The sequence below is a fragment of the Heterodontus francisci genome, chromosome 4 (assembly GCF_036365525.1).
Source record: "Heterodontus francisci isolate sHetFra1 chromosome 4, sHetFra1.hap1, whole genome shotgun sequence".
NCBI lineage: Eukaryota > Metazoa > Chordata > Chondrichthyes > Heterodontiformes > Heterodontidae > Heterodontus > Heterodontus francisci.
The window spans coordinates 11303314-11324410 of record NC_090374.1 but is presented as its reverse complement, the minus strand read 5'-3'; the positions used below and the strand labels follow the sequence as shown (position 1 = coordinate 11324410).

General features: G+C 47.7%; 1 protein-coding gene across 3 annotated transcripts in view; it reads right to left on the bottom strand.

Moving 5' to 3' along the window:
• Window positions 1-21097, bottom strand: part of rictora (RPTOR independent companion of MTOR, complex 2 a) — a 373719-nt gene that overhangs the window by 197332 nt on the left and 155290 nt on the right. For 2 of the 3 annotated variants that reach the window (XM_068029133.1, XM_068029132.1), the window contains 3 exons: window positions 20037-20101; window positions 17310-17441; window positions 4632-4695 (listed from right to left, as the gene is read on the bottom strand). In XM_068029133.1, coding sequence (XP_067885234.1) covers window positions 4632-4695; window positions 17310-17441; window positions 20037-20101 — 261 coding nt within the window. The remainder of the gene's footprint in view (window positions 1-4631; window positions 4696-17309; window positions 17442-20036; window positions 20102-21097) is intronic. The other variant, XM_068029135.1, reaches the window with a different exon arrangement.

Genomic DNA, 21097 nt, shown 5'->3' with positions numbered 1-21097 from the left:
GGGCATGAGCAGGCAGAGTTGGGGGGGGTGAGCAGGCAGAGACGGGGGGGGGTGGGCATGAGCAGGCAGAGTTGGGGGGGGTGAGCAGGCAGAGACGGGGGGGGGGGGGGCATGAGCAGGCAGAGTTGGGGGGGGGGGGGTGAGCAGGCAGAGACGGGGGGGGGGGCATGAGCAGGCAGAGACGGGGGGGGGGGGCATGAGCAGGCAGAGACGGGGGGGGGGGGCATGAGCAGGCAGAGACGGGGGGGGGGGCATGAGCAGGCAGAGACGGGGGGGGGGCATGAGCAGGCAGAGACGGGGGGGGCATGAGCAGGCAGAGACGGGGGGGCATGAGCAGGCAGAGACGGGGGGGGCATGAGCAGGCAGAGACGGGGGGGGCATGAGCAGGCAGAGACGGGGGGGGGGCATGAGCAGGCAGAGACGGGGGGGGGGGGCATGAGCAGGCAGAGACGGGGGGGGGGGGCATGAGCAGGCAGAGACGGGGGGGGGGCATGAGCAGGCAGAGACGGGGGGGGGGCATGAGCAGGCAGAGACGGGGGGGGGCATGAGCAGGCAGAGACGGGGGGGGGCATGAGCAGGCAGAGACGGGGGGGGGCATGAGCAGGCAGAGACGGGGGGGGGCATGAGCAGGCAGAGACGGGGGGGGGGGCATGAGCAGGCAGAGACGGGGGGGGGGGCATGAGCAGGCAGAGACGGGGGGGGCATGAGCAGGCAGAGACAGGGGGGGGCACGAGCAGGCAGAGACGGGGGGGGGCACGAGCAGGCAGAGACGGGGGGGGGCACGAGCAGGCAGAGACGGGGGGGGCACGAGCAGGCAGAGACGGGGGGGGGCACGAGCAGGCAGAGACGGGGGGGGCACGAGCAGGCAGAGACGGGGGGGGCACGAGCAGGCAGAGACGGGGGGGGCACGAGCAGGCAGAGACGGGGGGCACGAGCAGGCAGAGACGGGGGGCACGAGCAGGCCGAGACGGGTGGCACGAGCAGGCAGAGACAGGGGGGGGGGGCACACCCCTCTCTCTCTAGGGCACACCCCTCTCCCTCTCTCTCTCTAGGGCACACCCCTCTCCCTCTCTCTCTCTAGGGCACACCCCTCTCCCTCTCTCTCTCTAGGGCACACCCCCTCTCCCTCTCTAGGGCACACCCCCTCTCCCTCTCTCTCTCTAGGGGCACACCCCTCTCTCTCTCTCTCTCTCTCTCGAGGGCACACCCCTCTCGCTCTCTCTCTCGAGGGCACACCCCTCTCTCTCTCTCTCTCTCGAGGGCACACCCCTCTCTCTCTCTCTCTCGAGGGCACACCCCCTCTCTCTCTCTCTCTCTAGGGGCACACCCCTCTCTCTCTCTCTCTAGGGCACACCCCTCTCTCTCTCTCTCTAGGGCACACCCCTCTCTCTCTCTCTCTAGGGCACACCCCTCTCTCTCTCTCTCTAGGGCACACCCCTCTCTCTCTCTCTCTAGGGCACACCCCTCTCTCTCTCTCTCTAGGGCACACCCCTCTCTCTCTCTCTCTAGGGCACACCCCTCTCTCTCTCTCTCTAGGGCACACCCCTCTCTCTCTCTCTCTAGGGCACACCCCTCTCTCTCTCTCTCTAGGGCACACCCCTCTCTCTCTCTCTAGGGCACACCCTCTCTCTCTCTCTCTAGGGCACACCCCTCTCTCTCTCTCTCTAGGGCACACCCTCTCTCTCTCTCTCTAGGGCACACCCCTCTCTCTCTCTCTCTAGGGCACACCCCTCTCTCTCTCTCTCTAGGGCACACCCCTCTCTCTCTCTCTCTAGGGCACACCCCTCTCTCTCTCTCTCTAGGGCACACCCCTCTCTCTCTCTCTCTAGGGCACACCCCTCTCTCTCTCTCTCTAGGGCACACCCCCCTCTCTCTCTCTCTCTAGGGCACACCCCTCTCTCTCTCTCTCTAGGGCACACCCCTCTCTCTCTCTCTCTAGGGCACACCCCTCTCTCTCTCTCTCTAGGGCACACCCCTCTCTCTCTCTCTCTAGGGCACACCCCTCTCTCTCTCTCTCTAGGGCACACCCCTCTCTCTCTCTCTCTAGGGCACACCCCTCTCTCTCTCTCTCTAGGGCACACCCCTCTCTCTCTCTCTCTAGGGCACAACCCCTCTCTCTCTCTCTCTAGGGCACACCCCTCTCTCTCTCTCTCTAGGGCACACCCCTCTCTCTCTCTCTCTAGGGCACACCCCTCTCTCTCTCTCTCTAGGGCACACCCCTCTCTCTCTCTCTCTAGGGCACACCCCTCTCTCTCTCTCTCTAGGGCACACCCCTCTCTCTCTCTCTCTAGGCACACCCCTCTCTCTCTCTCTCTAGGGCACACCCCTCTCTCTCTCTCTCTAGGGCACACCCCTCTCTCTCTCTCTCTAGGGCACACCCCTCTCTCTCTCTCTCTAGGGCACACCCCTCTCTCTCTCTCTCTAGGGCAACACCCCTCTCTCTCTCTCTCTAGGGCACACCCCTCTCTCTCTCTCTCTAGGGCACACCCCTCTCTCTCTCTCTCTAGGGCACACCCCCTCTCTCTCTCTCTCTAGGGCACACCCCTCTCTCTCTCTCTCTAGGGCACACCCCTCTCTCTCTCTCTCTAGGGCACACCCCTCTCTCTCTCTCTCTAGGGCACACCCCTCTCTCTCTCTCTCTCGGGCACACCCCTCTCTCTCTCTCTCTCGGGCACACCCCTCTCTCTCTCTCTCTCGGGCACCACCCCTCTCTCTCTCTCTCTAGGGCACACCCCTCTCTCTCTCTCTCTAGGGCACACCCCTCTCTCTCTCTCTCTAGGGCACACCCCTCTCTCTCTCTCTCTAGGGCACACCCCTCTCTCTCTCTCTCTAGGGCACACCCCTCTCTCTCTCTCTCTAGGGCACACCCCTCTCTCTCTCTCTCTAGGGCACACCCCCTCTCTCTCTCTCTCTAGGGCACACCCCTCTCTCTCTCTCTCTAGGGCACACCCCTCTCTCTCTCTCTCTCTAGGGCACACCCCTCTCTCTCTCTCTCTAGGGCACACCCCTCTCTCTCTCTCTCTAGGGCACACCCCTCTCTCTCTCTCTCTAGGGCACACCCCTCTCTCTCTCTCTCTAGGGCACACCCCTCTCTCTCTCTCTCTAGGGCACACCCCTCTCTCTCTCTCTAGGGCACACCCCTCTCTCTCTCTCTCTAGGCACACCCCTCTCTCTCTCTAGGGCACACCCCTCTCTCTCTCTAGGGCACACCCCTCTCTCTCTCTAGGGCACACCCCTCTCTCTCTCTAGGGCACACCCCTCTCTCTCTCTAGGGCACACCCCTCTCTCTCTCTAGGGCACACCCCTCTCTCTCTCTAGGGCACACCCCTCTCTCTCTCTAGGGCACACCCCTCTCTCTCTCTAGGGCACACCCCTCTCTCTCTCTAGGGCACACCCCTCTCTCTCTCTAGGGCACACCCCTCTCTCTCTCTAGGGCACACCCCCTCTCTCTCTCTAGGGCACACCCCTCTCTCTCTCTAGGGCACACCCCTCTCTCTCTCTAGGGCACACCCCTCTCTCTCTCTAGGGCACACCCCTCTCTCTCTCTAGGGCACACCCCTCTCTCTCTCTAGGGCACACCCCTCTCTCTCTCTAGGGCACACCCCTCTCTCTCTCTAGGGCACACCCCTCTCTCTCTCTAGGGCACACCCCTCTCTCTCTCTAGGGCACACCCCTCTCTCTCTCTAGGGCACACCCCTCTCTCTCTCTAGGGCACACCCCTCTCTCTCTCTAGGGCACACCCCTCTCTCTCTCTAGGGCACACCCCTCTCTCTCTCTAGGGGCACACCCCTCTCTCTCTCTAGGGCACACCCCTCTCTCTCTCTAGGGCACACCCCTCTCTCTCTCTAGGGCACACCCTCTCTCTCTCTAGGGCACCACCCTCTCTCCCCGTCTCTGGCTCTCTTTCTCCCCCCCCCTCCCCCCTCGGTCCCTTTCCCCACTCTCCGCCTCGCTCTCTTTCCCCCCTCTCCCTGTCCCCATCGCCCGCTCACTCTGTCTCCCCATCGCCATCTCCCCCTCACTCCGTCCCCCCTCTACCCCATTCACTCCCCTCTCTCTTACCCCCCCACATCGCTCTTTCTTCCCCTCCTCCCCCTCACTCTCTCGCCCCCTACTGCCCCTCTCTCTCTGTCCACCCCTCCATCCTGCTCCCTCTGTCCTGTCCCTCCCCCCTCTCTCTGCCCCCCTCCCTCTCTCTCTCCCTCTCTGCCCCCCCCTCCCTCTCTGCCCCCCCCTCCCTCTCTGCCCCCCCCCTCCCTCCCTGCCCCCCCCCCCTCTCCCTGCCCCCCCCTCTCCCTGCCCCCCCCCTCTCCCTGCCCCCCCCTCTCCCTGCCCCCCCCTCTCTCTCTCTATCCAACCAGATTGAATAACGAGTAAACAAAAAAAAAATGTGAAAGGAGCAGAGAAAGATAGGAACATTCTCTCCTGCTTGTCTAGCTGGTTTTTTCTGTGTCAAGGTGAATGGAGAAGTAGGAAACATGAAGATTTAGAAGGGAAATTCCCAGACTAAAATATTGACATTGGCATAATCTATTATACATACAATACTCCATCCAGCTTGTTGCAAAGGGATTTCTTGCAGTATGAAATTTGCAGACCCTGTATTGAAGTAGTAGCATTACAGACATTACCTTTCGAACTAATCGAAGTGCTTGTGTTCGCTCCACCTCGTTACTCTGTTGTATGTCTATGCATCTGGAGAAAGAAGATCACAAACAGCGAGTTCATTCATGTAATGTATTACTACGCTGGAGTGCTGTCTCACACAATAATCTATCACCGTATTACAACGCTGGAATGATCCCTCACACAACAATCCATCACCCTGTTACCAACTGGAGTGGTATCGCACATTTCACCATATTACTACGTTGGACTGGTGTCTCACACAGAAACCTATCACTGTATTATTAAACTGAAGTCATGTCTCATAGTAACCTATCACAGTACAACCACAGTAACCTATTACTGTTTTACTACGCTGGAATGGTGTTGCACACAGTAAGCTATCACTGTATTACCACGCTGGAGAGGTGTCTCACACGGTGGCACAGTGGTTAGCACCGCAGCCTCACAGCTCTAGCGACCCGGGTTCGGTTCTGGGTACTGCCTGTGCAGAGTTTGCAAGTTCTCCCTGTGACCGCGTGGGTTTCCGCCGGGTGCTCTGGTTTCCTCCCACAGTCAAAGACTTGCAGGTTGCTAGGTAAATTGGCCATTGTAAATTGCCCCTAGTGTAGATAGGTGGTAGGAGAATTGAGGGAAGGTGGGGATGTGGTAGGGAAAATGGGGTTAATGTAGGATTAGTATAAATGGGTGGTTGTTGGTTGGCACAGGCCGAAGGGCCTGTTTCAGTGCTGTATCTCTCTATGACAGTAACCTATCACTGTACTACTACACTAGTGAGGTGGCTCACACAGCAACCTATCACTGTATTACTACGCTGGAGTGGTGTCTCACACAGTAACCTATCACTATTATTAAACTGAAGTCGTGTCTCATAGTAACCTATCACAGTACAACCATAGTGGAGTGGTATCACACACAGTAACCTATCACTGCTTTACTATGCTGGAATGGTGTCGCACACAGTAAGCTATCATTGTATTACTACGCTGTAGTCGTGTCTCACACCTATCACTCTATTACTACAGTGGAGTGCTGTCACACACAATAACTTATCACTGTATTATTAAACTGGAGTGGTGTCTCACTCAGTGACCTATCACTGTATTACTATGCTGATTGACATCTCACCTATGTTGGAGTGGTGTCTCAAACAGTAACCTATCACTGTATTACTGCACTGGAGCAGTGTCTCACACAATAACCTATCACTGTATTACTACGCTGAGTGGTGTCACACACAGTAACCAATCATTGTTCAGGAAAGGAGGGAGACAAAAAGCAGGAAACTATATGCCAGTCAGCTGAACATCAATCGTTGAGAAAATGCTAGAATCCAATAGCAGGACATTTAGAAAAGCTTAACGCAATCAAACAGCGTCAACATGGTTTTGTGAAAGGGAAATCATGTTTGACAAATTTGCTAGAGTTCTTTGAGGATATAACAAGCAGAGTTGATAAAGGAGAACCAGTAGATGTAGTGTATTTGGATTTCCAGAAGGCATTCTATAAGGTGCCACACAAAAGATTATTGCACAAGGTAGGAGCTCACGGAATTGGGGGTAATGTATTAGCATGGACTGAGGATTGGTTAACTCACACAAGACAGAGTCGGGATTAATGGGTCTTTTTCAGGTTGGAAAGCCGTAACTAGTCGAGTGCCACAAGGATCAGTCCAAGGGCCTCAATTATTTACTATCTATATTAATGACCTGGAGGAGGGGGCAGAATGTAACATATCCAAATTTCCTGACAATACAAAAATAGGTGGGAGGGCATGTTGTGATGAGGACAGAAGGAATCTGCAAGGGGATATAGATAGGTTGAGTGAGTGGGCAAAAACTTGGCAGATGCCGAGTTTAATGCGAAAGTGTGAGGTCATGCACTTTGGAAGGAAGAATCAAAAGGCAGACTATCTAAATGGAGAGAGACTCCAAAAAAGTGCAGTACAGAAGGATCTGGGTGTTCCTGTGCATGAAAGACAAAAAGGCAGCATGCAGGTGAAGCAAGTAATTAAGGAGGCAAATGGAATTTTGGCCTTTATTGCTAGGGAGTTGCAGTTTAAAAATAGGGAAGTCTTGTTACAACTGTACAGGGTGTTGGTGAGGCTGCACCTGGAGTCCTGTGTACAGTTTGGTCCCTGTATTTAAAAAAAGGATAAACTGGCATTGGAAGCAGTTCAAAAGAGATTCACCAGGCTGATTCTTGGGATGAAGGGGTTGACTTATCAAGAACAGCTAAACAGGTTAGGCCTTTATTCATTAGAGTTTAGAAGAATGAGGGTGATCTTATTGAAACATACAAGATTATGAGGGGGCTCGACAGGGTAGATGTTGAGAAGATGCTGCCAGACCTGCTGAGTGATTCCAGCATTTTTTGTTTTTGTTTCAGATTTCCAGCATCCGCAGTATTTTGCTTTTATTATAGATGTTGAGAAGATGTTTCCACTAGTGGGGGAATCTCAAACTAGGGGACACAGTTACAGAATAAGGGGACACTCATTTAAACCTCAAACGCGAAGGAATTTGTTCTCTCAGAGGGTAGTGAATGTCTGGAATTCTCTACCCCATAGTTGTGGAGGCTAGATCACTTAAAGTATTTAAAGAGGAGGTAGATAGACTTTTGAAATATCGGAGAGTTGAAAGCTATGAGGAGCTAGCATCGAAAGAGGAGTTGAGGTCTGGGGCAGATCAACTATGATCTTATTGAACGGCGGTGCAGGCTTGAGGGGCCGAATGGTCTACTCCTGCTCCTACTTCTTATGTTCTTATGTATCACTACACTGGAGTGGTGGCTCACACAGCAACCTATCACTGTAATACTACGCTGAGTGGTGCCTCACACAGTAATCTATCACTGTATCACTACGCTGAGTGTTGTCTCACACAGTAACCCATCACTGTTATTGCGACACTGGAGTGGTGTCTCACATAGTAATCTATCATTGTATTACTATGCTGGAGTGGTGTCTCACACAGTAACCCATCACTGTTATTGCGACACTGGAGTGGTGTCTCACATAGTAATCTATCATTGTATTAATATGCTGGAGTGGTGTCTCACACAGTAATCTAACACTGTATTATTAACCTGGAGTCGTGTTACATAGTAACCTATCACAGTATTACAACAGTGGAGTGTTGTCTCACACAGTAATCTATCATTGTATTACTATGCTGGAGTGGCGTCTCACACAGTAACTTATCACTGTATTACGAGGGGGGAGTTGGGTCTCTCACAGTAACCTATCACTATTATTAAACTGGAGTCTCATAGTAACCTATCACTGTACTGCTACAATGGAGTAGTGTCACAGACAGTAAGCTGTCACTGTATTAAATCACTGGAGTGGTGTCTCACACAGTAACCTATCACTGTATTACTACGCTGGAGTGGTGTCTCACGTAGTAACCGATCACTGTATTACTAAGCTGAGTGGTGTCACACACTGTAACCTATCACAATTACTACACCGGGGTGGGGTCTCACACAATAACCTATCACTGTATTACGACAGTGGAGTGGTGTCACATACAGTAACCTATCACTGCATTACTCGGCTGGAGTGGTGTCACACGTCGTAACCTATCACTGTATAACTACACTGGAGTGGTGTCTCACACAGTAACCTATCACTGTATTATTAAATTGGAGTCATGGTCATAGTAACGATTACAGTATTACCACATTGCAGTGGTGACACACAGTAACCTACCACTATATTATCATGGAGAGGTGTCACTGACAGAAACCAATCACTGTATTAAATCACTGGATTGGTGTCTCACACAGTAACAGATCACTGTATGTACTACTACGCTAGAGTGGTGTCTCACACAATAATCTATCACTATTATTACACTGGAGTGGTATCGCATACAAAAACCTATCACTGTATTACCACGCTGAGTGGTGTCTCACACAGTAACCTATCACTGTAATACAATACTGGAGTGGTGTCACACACAGTAACCCATCACTGTATTACTAAGTTGGAGTGGTGTCTCACACAGGAACCGATCACCATATTATTACGCTGGAGTGTTGTCTCACCCAATAACCTATCACTGCATTGCTACACTGGAGCGGTGTTACACACAATAACCTATCACTGTATTACTATGCTGAGTGGCGTCTCACACAATAACCTATCAATATTGCTACAATGGAGTGGTATCGCATACAAAATCCTATCACTGTATTACTACGCTGAGTTGTGTCTCACACAGTAACCTATCACTGTATTACAATACTGGTGTGATGTCACACACAGTAACCAATCACTGTATTATTAAATTGGAGTCGTGTTCACAGTAACTATTATGGTATTATTACACTGGATTGGTGTCACATACAGTAACCTATCACTGTATTACCACACTGGAGTGGTGTCACAAACAGTAACCTACCACTGTACTACTAGTACTGAGTGGTGTCTTACACTATAACCTATCACTATATTTCTACGCTGGAGTGGTGTCTCACACAGTAATCTTTCACTGTATTACTAGGCTGGAGTGGCATCACACACTGTAACCTATCACTATTACTACGCTGGAGTGGTGTCTCATACAGCAACCTATCACTGTCATATGACGCTGGAGTGGTGTCACATACAGTAATCTATCACCACATTATTACGCTGGAGTGTTGTCTCGCACAATAACCTATCACTGTATTGCTACACTGGAATTGTGTTACACACAATAACCTATCACTGTGTTCTTCGCTGGAGCAGTGTCACACACTAACCTATCACTGTATTACTATGCTGAGTGGCGTCTCACATAATAACCTATCAATATTGCTACGCTGGAGTGGTATCGCATACAAAAACCTATCACTGTATTACAATACTGGAGTGGTGTCATACACAGTAATCTATCATTGTATTACTATGCTGGAGTGGTATCATACACAGTAACCACTGTATTATCAAATTGGAGTCGTGCTCATAGTAACTATTATGGTATTACTACACTGAGTGGTGTCTATCACATGCTTCTTATACTGTTTGGCATGGAAGTAGTCCTGTGTTGTAGCTTCACCAGGTTGACACCTCATTTTGAGGTATGTCTGGTGCTGCTCCTGGCATGCCCTCCGACACTCTTCATTGAACCAGGGTTAATTCCCCTGGCTTGATGGTAATGGTAGAGTGGGGGATAGGTCAGGCCATGAGGTTACAGATTGTGGTCGAGTAAAATTCTACTGCTGTCGATGGCCCACAGCACCTCATGGATGCCCACTTTTGAGTTGCTAGATCTGTTTGAAATTTATCCCATTTAGCACGGTGGTAGTGCCACACAACACAATGGAGGGTATCTTCAATGTGAAGATGGGTCTTTGTCTCCACAAGGACTGTGCGGTGGTCACTCCTACCAATACGGTCATCGATAGATGGATCTGCGACAGGCAGATTGCTGAGGACGAGGTCAAGAAAGTTTTTCCCTCTTGTTGGTTTCCTCACCACCTGCCGCAGACCCAGTCTAGCAGATATGTCCTTTAGGACTCAGCCAGCTCAGTCAGTAGTGGTGCTACGCAGCCACTCTGGGTGATGGACATTGAAATCTCCCACCCAGAGTACATTCTGCGCCCTTGCCACCCTCAGTGCTTCCTCCAAGTGGGCTTCCTCCAATAACTATCATTATTACTATGTTGGAGGCAGATTTGTGCCTGTGAAGACCCAACTTTGGCAGAGCCAACACCACCAAGGGACACAACGAGCTTTTGTCGGCAATAAGGGGAGCCGGACTGATCACCTACTTGCCTCCAGGCTCATGTTTGCATCTTGCATTTCCTTAGACTCATAGAATCATAACAATACAGGTGGCCATTCATCATCAAACTCATGCCCGCTTTTTGTACAGTAATTCAATCAGTCCCATTCCCTCGCTCTATCCCCGGAGCCCAATAAGTTTATTTCCCTCAAGTGCCCATCCAATTTCCTTTTGAAATCATTAATTATCTATACTTCCACCTCATGGGCAACGAGTTCCAGGTCATTACCACTTGCTATATAAAAAGTTCTTCGTCACATTCCCCCTGCTTCTCTTGCCCAAAACCTGCGCCTGTATCCAATCTGTATCCCTTCGTCCTAGTCCCATCAGTTAAAGGGAACAGCTTTTCTTTGCCTACTTTATGTAAACCTGTCATAATCTTGTACACCTCGATCAAATCTCCCCTCAATCTCCTTTGCACAGATTAGAACAAACCCAGCTTCTGCAACCTAACCTTGTAGTTAAAATCCCTCATCCCTGGATGCATTTTGGTTAATCTCTTCTGCACCCTCTCAAGGACCCTCACATCCGCTGTCTTGTCTTCACAATGAAGACACCATTCATCGTGTTGTGTGGCACTAGCACCATGCTAAATGGGATATATTCGGAATAGATCTAGCAGCTCAAAACTGGGCATCCATGAGCAGCAAAATTGTATTCCACCACAATCTGTAACCTGATGGCATGGTATATCCCTCAGTCGACAATTACCGTCAAGCTAAGGGATCAACGCCGGTTCAATGAAGAGTGCAGGAGAGCATGCCAGGAGCTGCACCAAGCATACCTAAAAATAAGGTGCGAACCTGGTGAAGCTACATCACAGGATATATGCATGCCGAACAGAGGAAGCAGTGTGCGATAGACAGAGCTAAGCAACCCCACAACCAACGGATCAAATCAAAGCTCTACAATCCTGCCATAACCAGTCGCGAATGGTAGTGGAAAATTAAACAGCTAACCGGAGGGAGGTTCTACAAACATCCCCATCCTCAATGATGGGGGAGCTCAGCACATCATTGCAAATTACAAGGCTGAAACATTTGCAACAATCTTTAGCCATATGTGCCAAGTGCATGATCCATCTCGGCCTCCTCCTGAGGTCCAACCATCACAGAAGCTAACTAAATTCACTCCACCTGATATCATGCAATGGCTGAAGGCACTGCTCTACAGCAAATTCTATGGGCCCTGACAACATACCGGTGAGAGTACTGAAGACTTGTGATCCAGAACTAGCTCCGACACTCGCCAAGTTGTGGCAAGAAGGAAGATGGGCTGTGGTTGTTGGGAGGCCGATCATCTCAGCCCTAGGATATCACTAGAAGGAGCTCCTCAGTAGTGTCCTAGGCCCAAGCATCTTCAGCCAGTTCATCAATGATTTTCCCTCCAACATAAGGTCAGAAGTGAGCATGTTTACCGACGATTGCACAGTATTCAGTACCATTCGCAATTCTTCAGACACTGAAGCAGTCTGTGCCTGCATGCAGCAAGACCCAGACAACATTCTGGCTTGAGCCAATAAGGGGCAAGTAATATTTCTGCCACACAAGTGCTGGGCAATGACCATCACCAACAAGAGAGAATCTAACCATCTTTCCTTTGGATCAACAGCATTACCATTGCTGAATCCCCCACCATCAACATCCTGGGGCTCAACAGTGACCAGAAGCTTAACTGGACCACCCATATAAATACTGTGCTTACTAGAGCATGTCAGCGGCTGGGAATTCTGCAGCAAATAACTCACCTCCTGGATCCTCAAGGCCTGTCCACCATCTACAAGGCACAAGACAGATGTGTGATGGAATACTCTCCACTTGCCTGGATGAGTGCAACTCCAACAACACGCAACAAGCTCAACACCATCCGAGTAAACCGCTTGATCAGCACCCCATCCACTACCTTAAACATTCACTTCCATCAACACCAGCGCATAGTGGCAGCAGATGCACAGGAATACCACCATCTACAGATTCCCTCCAAGCCACATACCATCCCGACTTGAAACTACATACGTTCCTTCACTGTCGCTGGGTCAAAATCCTGGAACTCCTTCCCTAACAGCACTGTGTGTACCTACACAACATGGACTGCAGCAGTTCAAGAAGGCAGCTCACCAGCACCTTCTCAAGGGCAATTTTGGATGTGCAATTAATGCTGGCTTTGCCAGCGACACTCACATCCCATGACCCAATAAAAAAATACCTTCCTGAAGCGTGGTGACCAGAACTGGACGCAATACTCCAGTTTTGACCAAACCAGAGCTTTATAAAGGTTCAGCATAATTTCCCTGCTTTTGTACTCAATATCTTTATTTATGAAGCCCAAAATTCCATATGCTTTGCTAACTACACTCTCAATATGTTCCACCACCTTCAAAGATCTGTGCACATACACCCCAAGGTCCCTCTATCCCTGCACACTCTTTAGAACTGTGCCATTAATTCTATAGTTTCTCCCTATCCCTTCCGCCAATATGCATCAATTCACATTTCTCTGTATTAAATTCCATCACTGTCTGCCCATTCTACTAGCATATCTATGTCATGTTGCAGTAGATTTGCATAATCATCACTGTTTTGCCACACCTCCAATTTTGGTATCATTGGAAAATTTAAGTTGTACTCTGCATTCCAATTTCCAAGTCATTTATGCACATCAAAAAAGCAGTGGTCCTAGTACCGAACTTTGGGGAAAACCATTGTCTACCATCCTCCATTTTGAAAACAACTATTTACCACAACTCGCTGTTTTCTCTCCTCAGATTGTTCATTATTATTATTTCCATTACTAAACAAAACCTATGATATGATGATTACTCTTACTCAAGTGCCCCCCAATACACTTGGTCCACTTGGCCCACCTCATTCCCCAGCAATGCCTCCTTCCTAGATGGAGCAACATCATACGGGTCAAGGAAGTTCTCCTGATCACATTTCAGAAATTCCTCCCCTCCTTACCTTTACTCTAACATTATCCCAATCGATATTGGGGAAAATAAAGCCCCCACTCTATAGTTCTTGCACATCTTTGTGAATTTGTAAATGTTCTACAACTTCCCTGCAGATTTTCTTCTCTATCTCGCTTTCACTATTTAGAGGCCCATAGAATACCCCCAGTGGTGTGATCATCCCCTTTTTGCTTCTCAACTCTAACCAACTGGATTCTTTCTTTGCCCCCTCAAGGACATCCTCTCTTTCCAACACTACAATCAGTACTGCTATCCCACTTCCCTTTTTTTCCATTCCCTATCTTTTCTGAACACTTTGTATCCCTGACCATTTTTAAGCCATGTTTGTTATTGATACATCATATTCCCATATTTGTGCTTGAAGCTCACCAACCTTATGCATTCTAAACCTGCCCTTGTATTCCTCATAGTCCTTCTTAGTCTGCTCCTCTCTAATATGGTACTACTTCCTTCTCTAGTACTATCTAACACACTCCTTTGATGCTGCCACACCTGCTGAGTATTCCCAGCATTTGTTTTTATTTCAGATTTCCAACATCTGCAGTATTTTGCTTTTATTATTACACTCACTCCTTTATGCAGCTTATTCCTCTTTTCTATTTCTATATGCTTGTGCCCATTCCCCTGCCAATTTAGTGTAAACCCTCCCCAAACACAATAGTGAATCTCCCCACAAGGACATTGGTCCCAGTCCTATTGAGGTGCAACCCATCCCTTTGGAATAGGTCCCTCCTGCCCCAAAACTGGTCCCAATGTCACAAGAACCTGAAGCCCTCTCCCCTGCACCATGCCTCAAGCCATGCATTGATCCTCCCTATCCTATTTCTACTCTCACTAGCACGTGACACTAGGAGTAATCCAGAAGTTACTAGCTTTGAGGTCCTATTTTTTAACTTTCTCCCTAGCTCCTGAAAGTAGGACCTCAATATCTGCCCTCCCTATGTCTTTGGTACTGACCTGTTCCACAACTTCTAGCATGCTCCCTCCCCCTGCAGAATATTGTGCGCCCTCTATGTGATTTCTTTTACCCTGGCACCAGGGAGGCAACATACCATGCGGGGCTCACAATGACAGCTACAGAAATGTCCCCCTGACCATGGAATCTCCAATAAAGAATGCTTTTCTATTCTTCGTTGTTCACTCCTGTGCAGTCCCTTTCCCATTGGTGCCATGGACTGGACTGCAAACCCTAAAGGTGTCATCATTCCCAGCAGTCGCCAATGTTGAAACAGTGGCGTAGTGGTAATATCACTGAACTAATAATCCAGAGGCCCAGACTAATGCCCTGAGGACATGGGTTCAAATCCCACCATGGCAGCTCGTGGAATTTAAACTCAATTAATTAATAAAAATCTGGAATTGAAAGCTGGTCTCAGTTTCATAGTCACCATTACTATCATTGATTATTGTAAAAAAAAAACATCTGGTTCACTAATGCCCATTAGGGAAGGAAATCTGCTGTCCTTACTTGGTCTGGCCTACATGTGACTCCAAACCCACAGCAATGTGGTTGACTCTTAACTGCCCTCTAAAAGGGCCTAGCAAGCCACTCAGTTGTCAAGGGCAATTTTTTTTATTCTTTCATGGGATATGGGCAGCGCTAGCAAGGCCAGCATTTGTTGCCCATCCCTAATTGTCCTTAAGGTGATGGCGAGGTAGGGATGAGCAACAAATGCTGGCCTTGCCAGCAATGTCCACATTCCATAAAAGAATAATAAAAAAGTTTGAGTGGCACGCAGCAGAAAGACTCCTGCACTTCCTACTTTTCTGGATGGCCACCCATCTGTTATCCTGAACTCTCACTGCATGTGGGGTGACCACCTCCTGGAATTATCCTGGAAACTCTCCTCTTACCTGATACTCCGCAGTGACTCCAGCTGCCTCTCAAGCTCAAAAATCCTATGCTCGAGCTCAAGTAACCCAAGACACAAATGAAGTGCCACGTTCCAACATGGCACAGGAATTGCAAGCAACAGATCTCAGCTGCCCATCCATGATCTAAGAAATCTCTATTCCTTTTTAGAATCTAGTTAGTTCCTTGTTTAAACTACTGATTTTAATTAATGCCTCTTTTTCCCCTTCATTTCTGCTTGTCGCTTCTTAATTCTTGCCCCTTCAGCCTTGAGTTGAGATGTTTGAGTCTTTCCAAAGACTTTGAGACTATTTCTCACCCTATTGTGACATGCACTTTTTATCACTTGTACATAAGTAAGTTCCCTTCATCCACCTTAATTATTCACAGACCCTGGCAAAAATTATATATTCAGACTGATCCAGAGAATTTGAGTTCTATTAGAATATTTAGCATTCTGGTAGATTAGCACCAGTTCCTAATCATTTAGAACTGACATGTCAGTATATGTAAATCAGTCCCACTGTGGCAAGACAGGCACCTGGTCTTTCTCTCTTCTCCTAGATCCAGCAACGCACTGACACGAGAGTGAGATTCATGTGTTGCTGCTGAGAGCCCAGCACCATTAACAATCAACTGTAAATGTTATTTTACAAAAGTTAGTTAGTTAGTAAAAGTTTACAAAACTACAAACAGTAGTTAGCAGAACGGTGAGCACCATTTAGTGCCCACAATCCACCAGATTTCCAATTTTGTCAATATCACTGGAGGTTCAGGAATGTCTCTACATATAGGGATAGAAATTCGTTCATGTTGGGAGAGACAGTGGCATAGTGGTAATGTCACTGAATTAACAATCCAGAGGCACAGGCTTATACTCTGGGGACATGGGTTCAAATCCCACCATGGCAGCTGGTGAAATTTAAATTCAATTGATACATCTGGAATTGAAAGCTAGTATCAGTAATGGTGACCAAGAAATCATTGTCAATTGTTGTAAAAACCCATCTGGTTCACTGTCTTTAGGGAAGGAAATCTGCCATTCGTACCTGGTCCGGCCTACATGTGACTTCAGACCCACAGCAATGTGATTGACTTTTAACTGCCCTCTGAAATGGCCTAGCAAGCCACTCAGTTGTCAAGGGCAACTAGGGATGGGCAACAAATGCTGGCTTTGCCAGCAATGGCCACATCCCATGAAAGAATAAATAAATGTAGTGCCATTTCAAGCAGTACTATGCTGACTTACGTCGATTCCCAGGGGGCAGGCAGCACCGCAGGATGCTACCTGCGCAGCTCACGTGTTTCCTCAACGATATTGAAGAAACCCGTGCGGGCTGTGCAGATAGCATCCCACGGTGCTGCCTGCCCCTAGGGAATCAACGTAGGCTGGTGCTACATGAATAAATTTCTCCCAAATGATATACTGATATATTAAATGCCTGAAGACAGGGTCCACCCATTAAGTTCACTATTTGTTTTATGTTGTATCTTGTCAACGTAAACATCAGACTATCAGCTTCTTTATAAGAATTGACTGAAGTCATTCAGACCAAGTGTGACAGAGGCTGGAAGATCAATGAACAGTAAGATTAGTTTCATATGTTCATAAACTATTGTAAAAGACAATAGGGTACTGCTGCTGCATAGCCCACTGTCCTTTGAAACTGAACATTCTCAAGCTGATGTAGGGCCCCGATGGTGCCACCAGCTCCCAGTGGAGAGGCTGGATATACCAGTTTGTGGCCTGGAGAATCTGATGATTTAATCTTTGAAGCTACCACCAGTGAACTGAGCGAGACTTCTGTGGCAGGGCACTAGCACTGTACTAAATCAACAGAAAAACAGCTTAGACTTACAGGTTGGAAATCTCCCTGCCAGCAATAAGGGTACAAGTGAATCGACTTGTAGAATGTAGAAGAATCAGCCAAGCTCCTTAGAGTTCACAACAACAAACTGCGCACACTTATGCAAGCTCCACCCAGTCAGTACATTTAGCAATTGAGCAATCGGGCGATCTGTTACATATTTTTAATGAAACATCACACAACTGAAATCAAAAAGGAGCCAAACCGCACATACTAACCTAGCTATTAAATAATCCACACGCAGTCTCAGCACCTTCTGGAGAATACCGGAGTCTCGGATGAGATATCGGAGGGCACGGAGACCAGCTGCACGCACCTCTTTAGCTTCATTTAACAACGCTAATCGCAAACTGTATAAGAGGACGAATGTTTATTAAGGGAGGAAGAACAAGCAGCTACACAGTACCTTCAGCACATCTCAAAGCACTTCATAGTCAATGAATTACTTTTGAAATGTGGTCACTGTTATTTTGAAGGCAAATCCAGCAACCAAATTAGGCACAGCAAGGTGCCATGAACAGTGAATGGGACAACTGACAAGATCTTCAATCAGGTTTCTGCCCCTGCCACACTACCGAAACAACTCATCATAGTCACAAATAATATCCTACATGACTGTGACAGAGGCAAACTATCCCCCTCGTTCTTCGCGACCTGTCTACAGTCTTTGACAAAGTTGACCATACCATCCTCCTCCAATGCCTCTCCACTATTGCCCAGCTGGGTGGGACTGCACTAGCCTGGTTCCATTCTTATCAATCTAATCGCAGCCAGAGTATCATTTGCAATGGCTTCTCTTCCCACTCCTGTACTGTTACCTGTGGTGCCCCCAAGGATCTATCCTTGTCCCTTTTCCATTTCTCATCTACATGTTGCCCTCGGCGACATCATCAGAAAGCACAGCATTAGTTTTCCACATGTCAATACCCAGCTCTACCTTACCACCACCTTTCTCAACTCCTCCACTATTGCTAAATTATCAGTCAGCTTGGTGAATCTAATGCTGGATCAGCAGACGTTTCCTCCAATTAAATACTGGGAAGACAGAAGCTATTGCATTTGGTTCCCGCTCCAAACATCGTTCCCTAGCTATCGAGTCCATCCCTGTCCCTGAGATTAAACTAGACTGTTCACAACCTTGCTGTCATATTTGACCCCGAGATGAACGTCCAATATATCTGTGCGATCACTAAAACCACTTATTTGCACCTCCGTAATAATGTCCAACTGCTCGCCTGCCTCAGCTCACCTTCTGCTGAAACCCTCATTCATGCCTTTGTTACCTCTAGAGTTGCCTATTCCAACACACTCCTGACCAACCTTCCACATTCTAACCTCCATAAACTTGCGGTTATCCAAAACTCTGCTGCCCACGTCCTTATTCACTCCATCCTGTTCACCTATCAACCCTATGCTTGCTGACCTACACTGTCTTCCAGTAAAGCAATGCCTTGATTTTAAAATTCTCATTGTTATTTTCAAATCCCTCCATGGCCTCACCTCTCCCTAATTCTGTAATCTCCCATTCAGATATCTGCAGTCATCTAATTCTGGCCTCTTGGGCATCCCCAATTTTAATTGCTTCAATATTGGTGGTCAAGCCTACAGATGTCTAGGCCCGAAACTCTGGAATTCCCTCTCTAAACCTTCGAGTCTCTACCTCTCTTTCTTCCTTTAAGATGCTCCTTGAAACCTACTTCTTCGATCAAGCTTTTGGCTATCTGCCCTAATGTGACCTTGCATCATAAGGCTCCTGTCCTGTGAAGTGCCTTGGGACTTTTTTATGTTAAAGGTGCTATATAAATACAAGCTGTAGTTGTTAATAATCTGTTTTTGGTGATGCTGATTGAGGAATAAATATTGGCCACAATACCAAAGAATGCCCCATGTATTCTTCAAATAGGATTTTCTTTATGTACACCTGAACAAATAGATAGGGCCTCAGTTTAATATCTTGTCCAAAAGACAGCCCCTCAAACAATGCAGCATGCCCTCAGTACCACACTGAAATGTCAGATTAGATTATGAAATTAAATCCTACAGCAGGGCTTGAACCCACTGACTGTCTCAGAGGCAGGGATGGTTGCTCAGAAGACAAACATTCTTAATTAGAATTAGAATATTACAGCGCAGTACAGGCCCTTCGGCCCTCGATGTTGCGCCGATCATCTGACCTACACTATTCCATTTACATCCATATGTCTATCCAATGACCACTTAAATGCCCTTAAAGTTGGCGAGTCTACTACTGTTGCAGGCAGGGCGTTCCACGCCCCTACTACTCTCTGCGTAAAGAAACTACCTCTGACATCTGTCCTATATCTTTCACCCCTCAACTTAAAGCTATGTCCCCTCGTGTTTGCCATCCTCATCCGAGGAAAAAGACTCTCACTATCCACCCTATCTAACCCTCTGATTATCTTGTATGTCTCTATTAAGTCACCTCTCCTCCTCCTTCTCTCTAACGAAAACAACCCCAAGTCCCTCAGCCTTTCCTCGTAAGACCTTCCTTCCATACCAGGCAACATCCTAGTAAATCTCCTCTGCACCCTTTCCAAAGCTTCGACATCCTTCCTATAATGCGGTGACCAGAACTGCACGCAATACTCCAGGTGCGGCCTCACCAGAGTTTTGTACAGCTGCATCATGACCCCGTGGCTCTGAAACTCGATCCCCCTACTAATAAAGGCTAACACACCATATGCCTTCTTAACAGCCCTATTAACCTGGGTAGCAACTTTCAGGGATTTATGTACCTGGATACCAAGATCTCTCTGCTCATCTACACTACCAAGAATCTTCCCATTAGCCCAGTGAAGGTGAAAGATCCACATTACTCAGGAGAGGAAATCCCCTAAACTAGAACGATGCAATAAACTCAACAGTGACAGAGGTTACGAGCTTCCACTCATCAGTCACAAATACCAGCTCTTTACTGAACTTACCATATAATAATTTCTTCATAAGTAAAACCTAGTTTCTCTTCACAGTGGCCAACATTACAGAGTAACTATGGAGGAAGAGAGATAGACATGTTAAATGCGAGTTTGACCAAAATGTCAAAGTCTGAACAGTGTTACTAACTTTGTGTCTACTATCAGAAACAGAATATTGCTTGAGGGCCATAATGAGATAAGTGTATGCTCTGACTTTCGACACAGTCAGCTCCTGATTTCAGTCACGCCATGCTGGGCAATTACCAAGTGGAGGCCAAATACGTACCACAGCAACAGAGAAAGAAAAGGTCCTGCAGTAATGTTACAACAGTTTCAATTGATTGAATCATGGAAGCTTAAACCGATATGGCCTAATGTGTATGTGCTAGAGTGATACAGAACTAATCCCACTGCTTTAAATATTTATCCAATTCAACTAGCCCATGGCAAAACATTCCCTGCTACAACATTGCATTAAAAAAATCTCCTGACCTCTCCTCACATTGCCAGTGATAATTTTGAATTGATACCTCCATATTGACTCCCCAATGAGAAATAATTTTTCCCTATTAAGCCGTCAAAGCACATCATTTTAAAAAATCTTCATTCCATTTTTCCTTGAAAATGGAACTGGCACTCTAGTGCCTTATAATTAATTGTAAGTTTTCCATTCTTGGTTTCATCCTGGTGAATCTACCCTGTATGCTCTCTGTGGTTTTAATATTCTTTCCATAATGGGGTGCTCAAAACTGCAGTTCAACCACTGAGTTGTACAAACATACTATTTCTACACCCTTGCACACTGTGCCCCTATGTATAAATCCCAAAAGTCCACTGTTGGACTTTATAAAGATTTTATCTACTCAGATAAAATCTGAGTAGCTGGTAGCAGAGTGGTAATGTTACTGGACTAGTAATAGACAGGCCTGGACTAATGCTCCAGCGACATTAGTTCAAATCTCACCACAGCAGATGCGGAAATTTAAAATTCAATTAATAAATCAATCCAGAATTAAATGCTAGTCTCATTAATAATGATCATGAAACTATGAAAAACCCTTCTGGTTCAC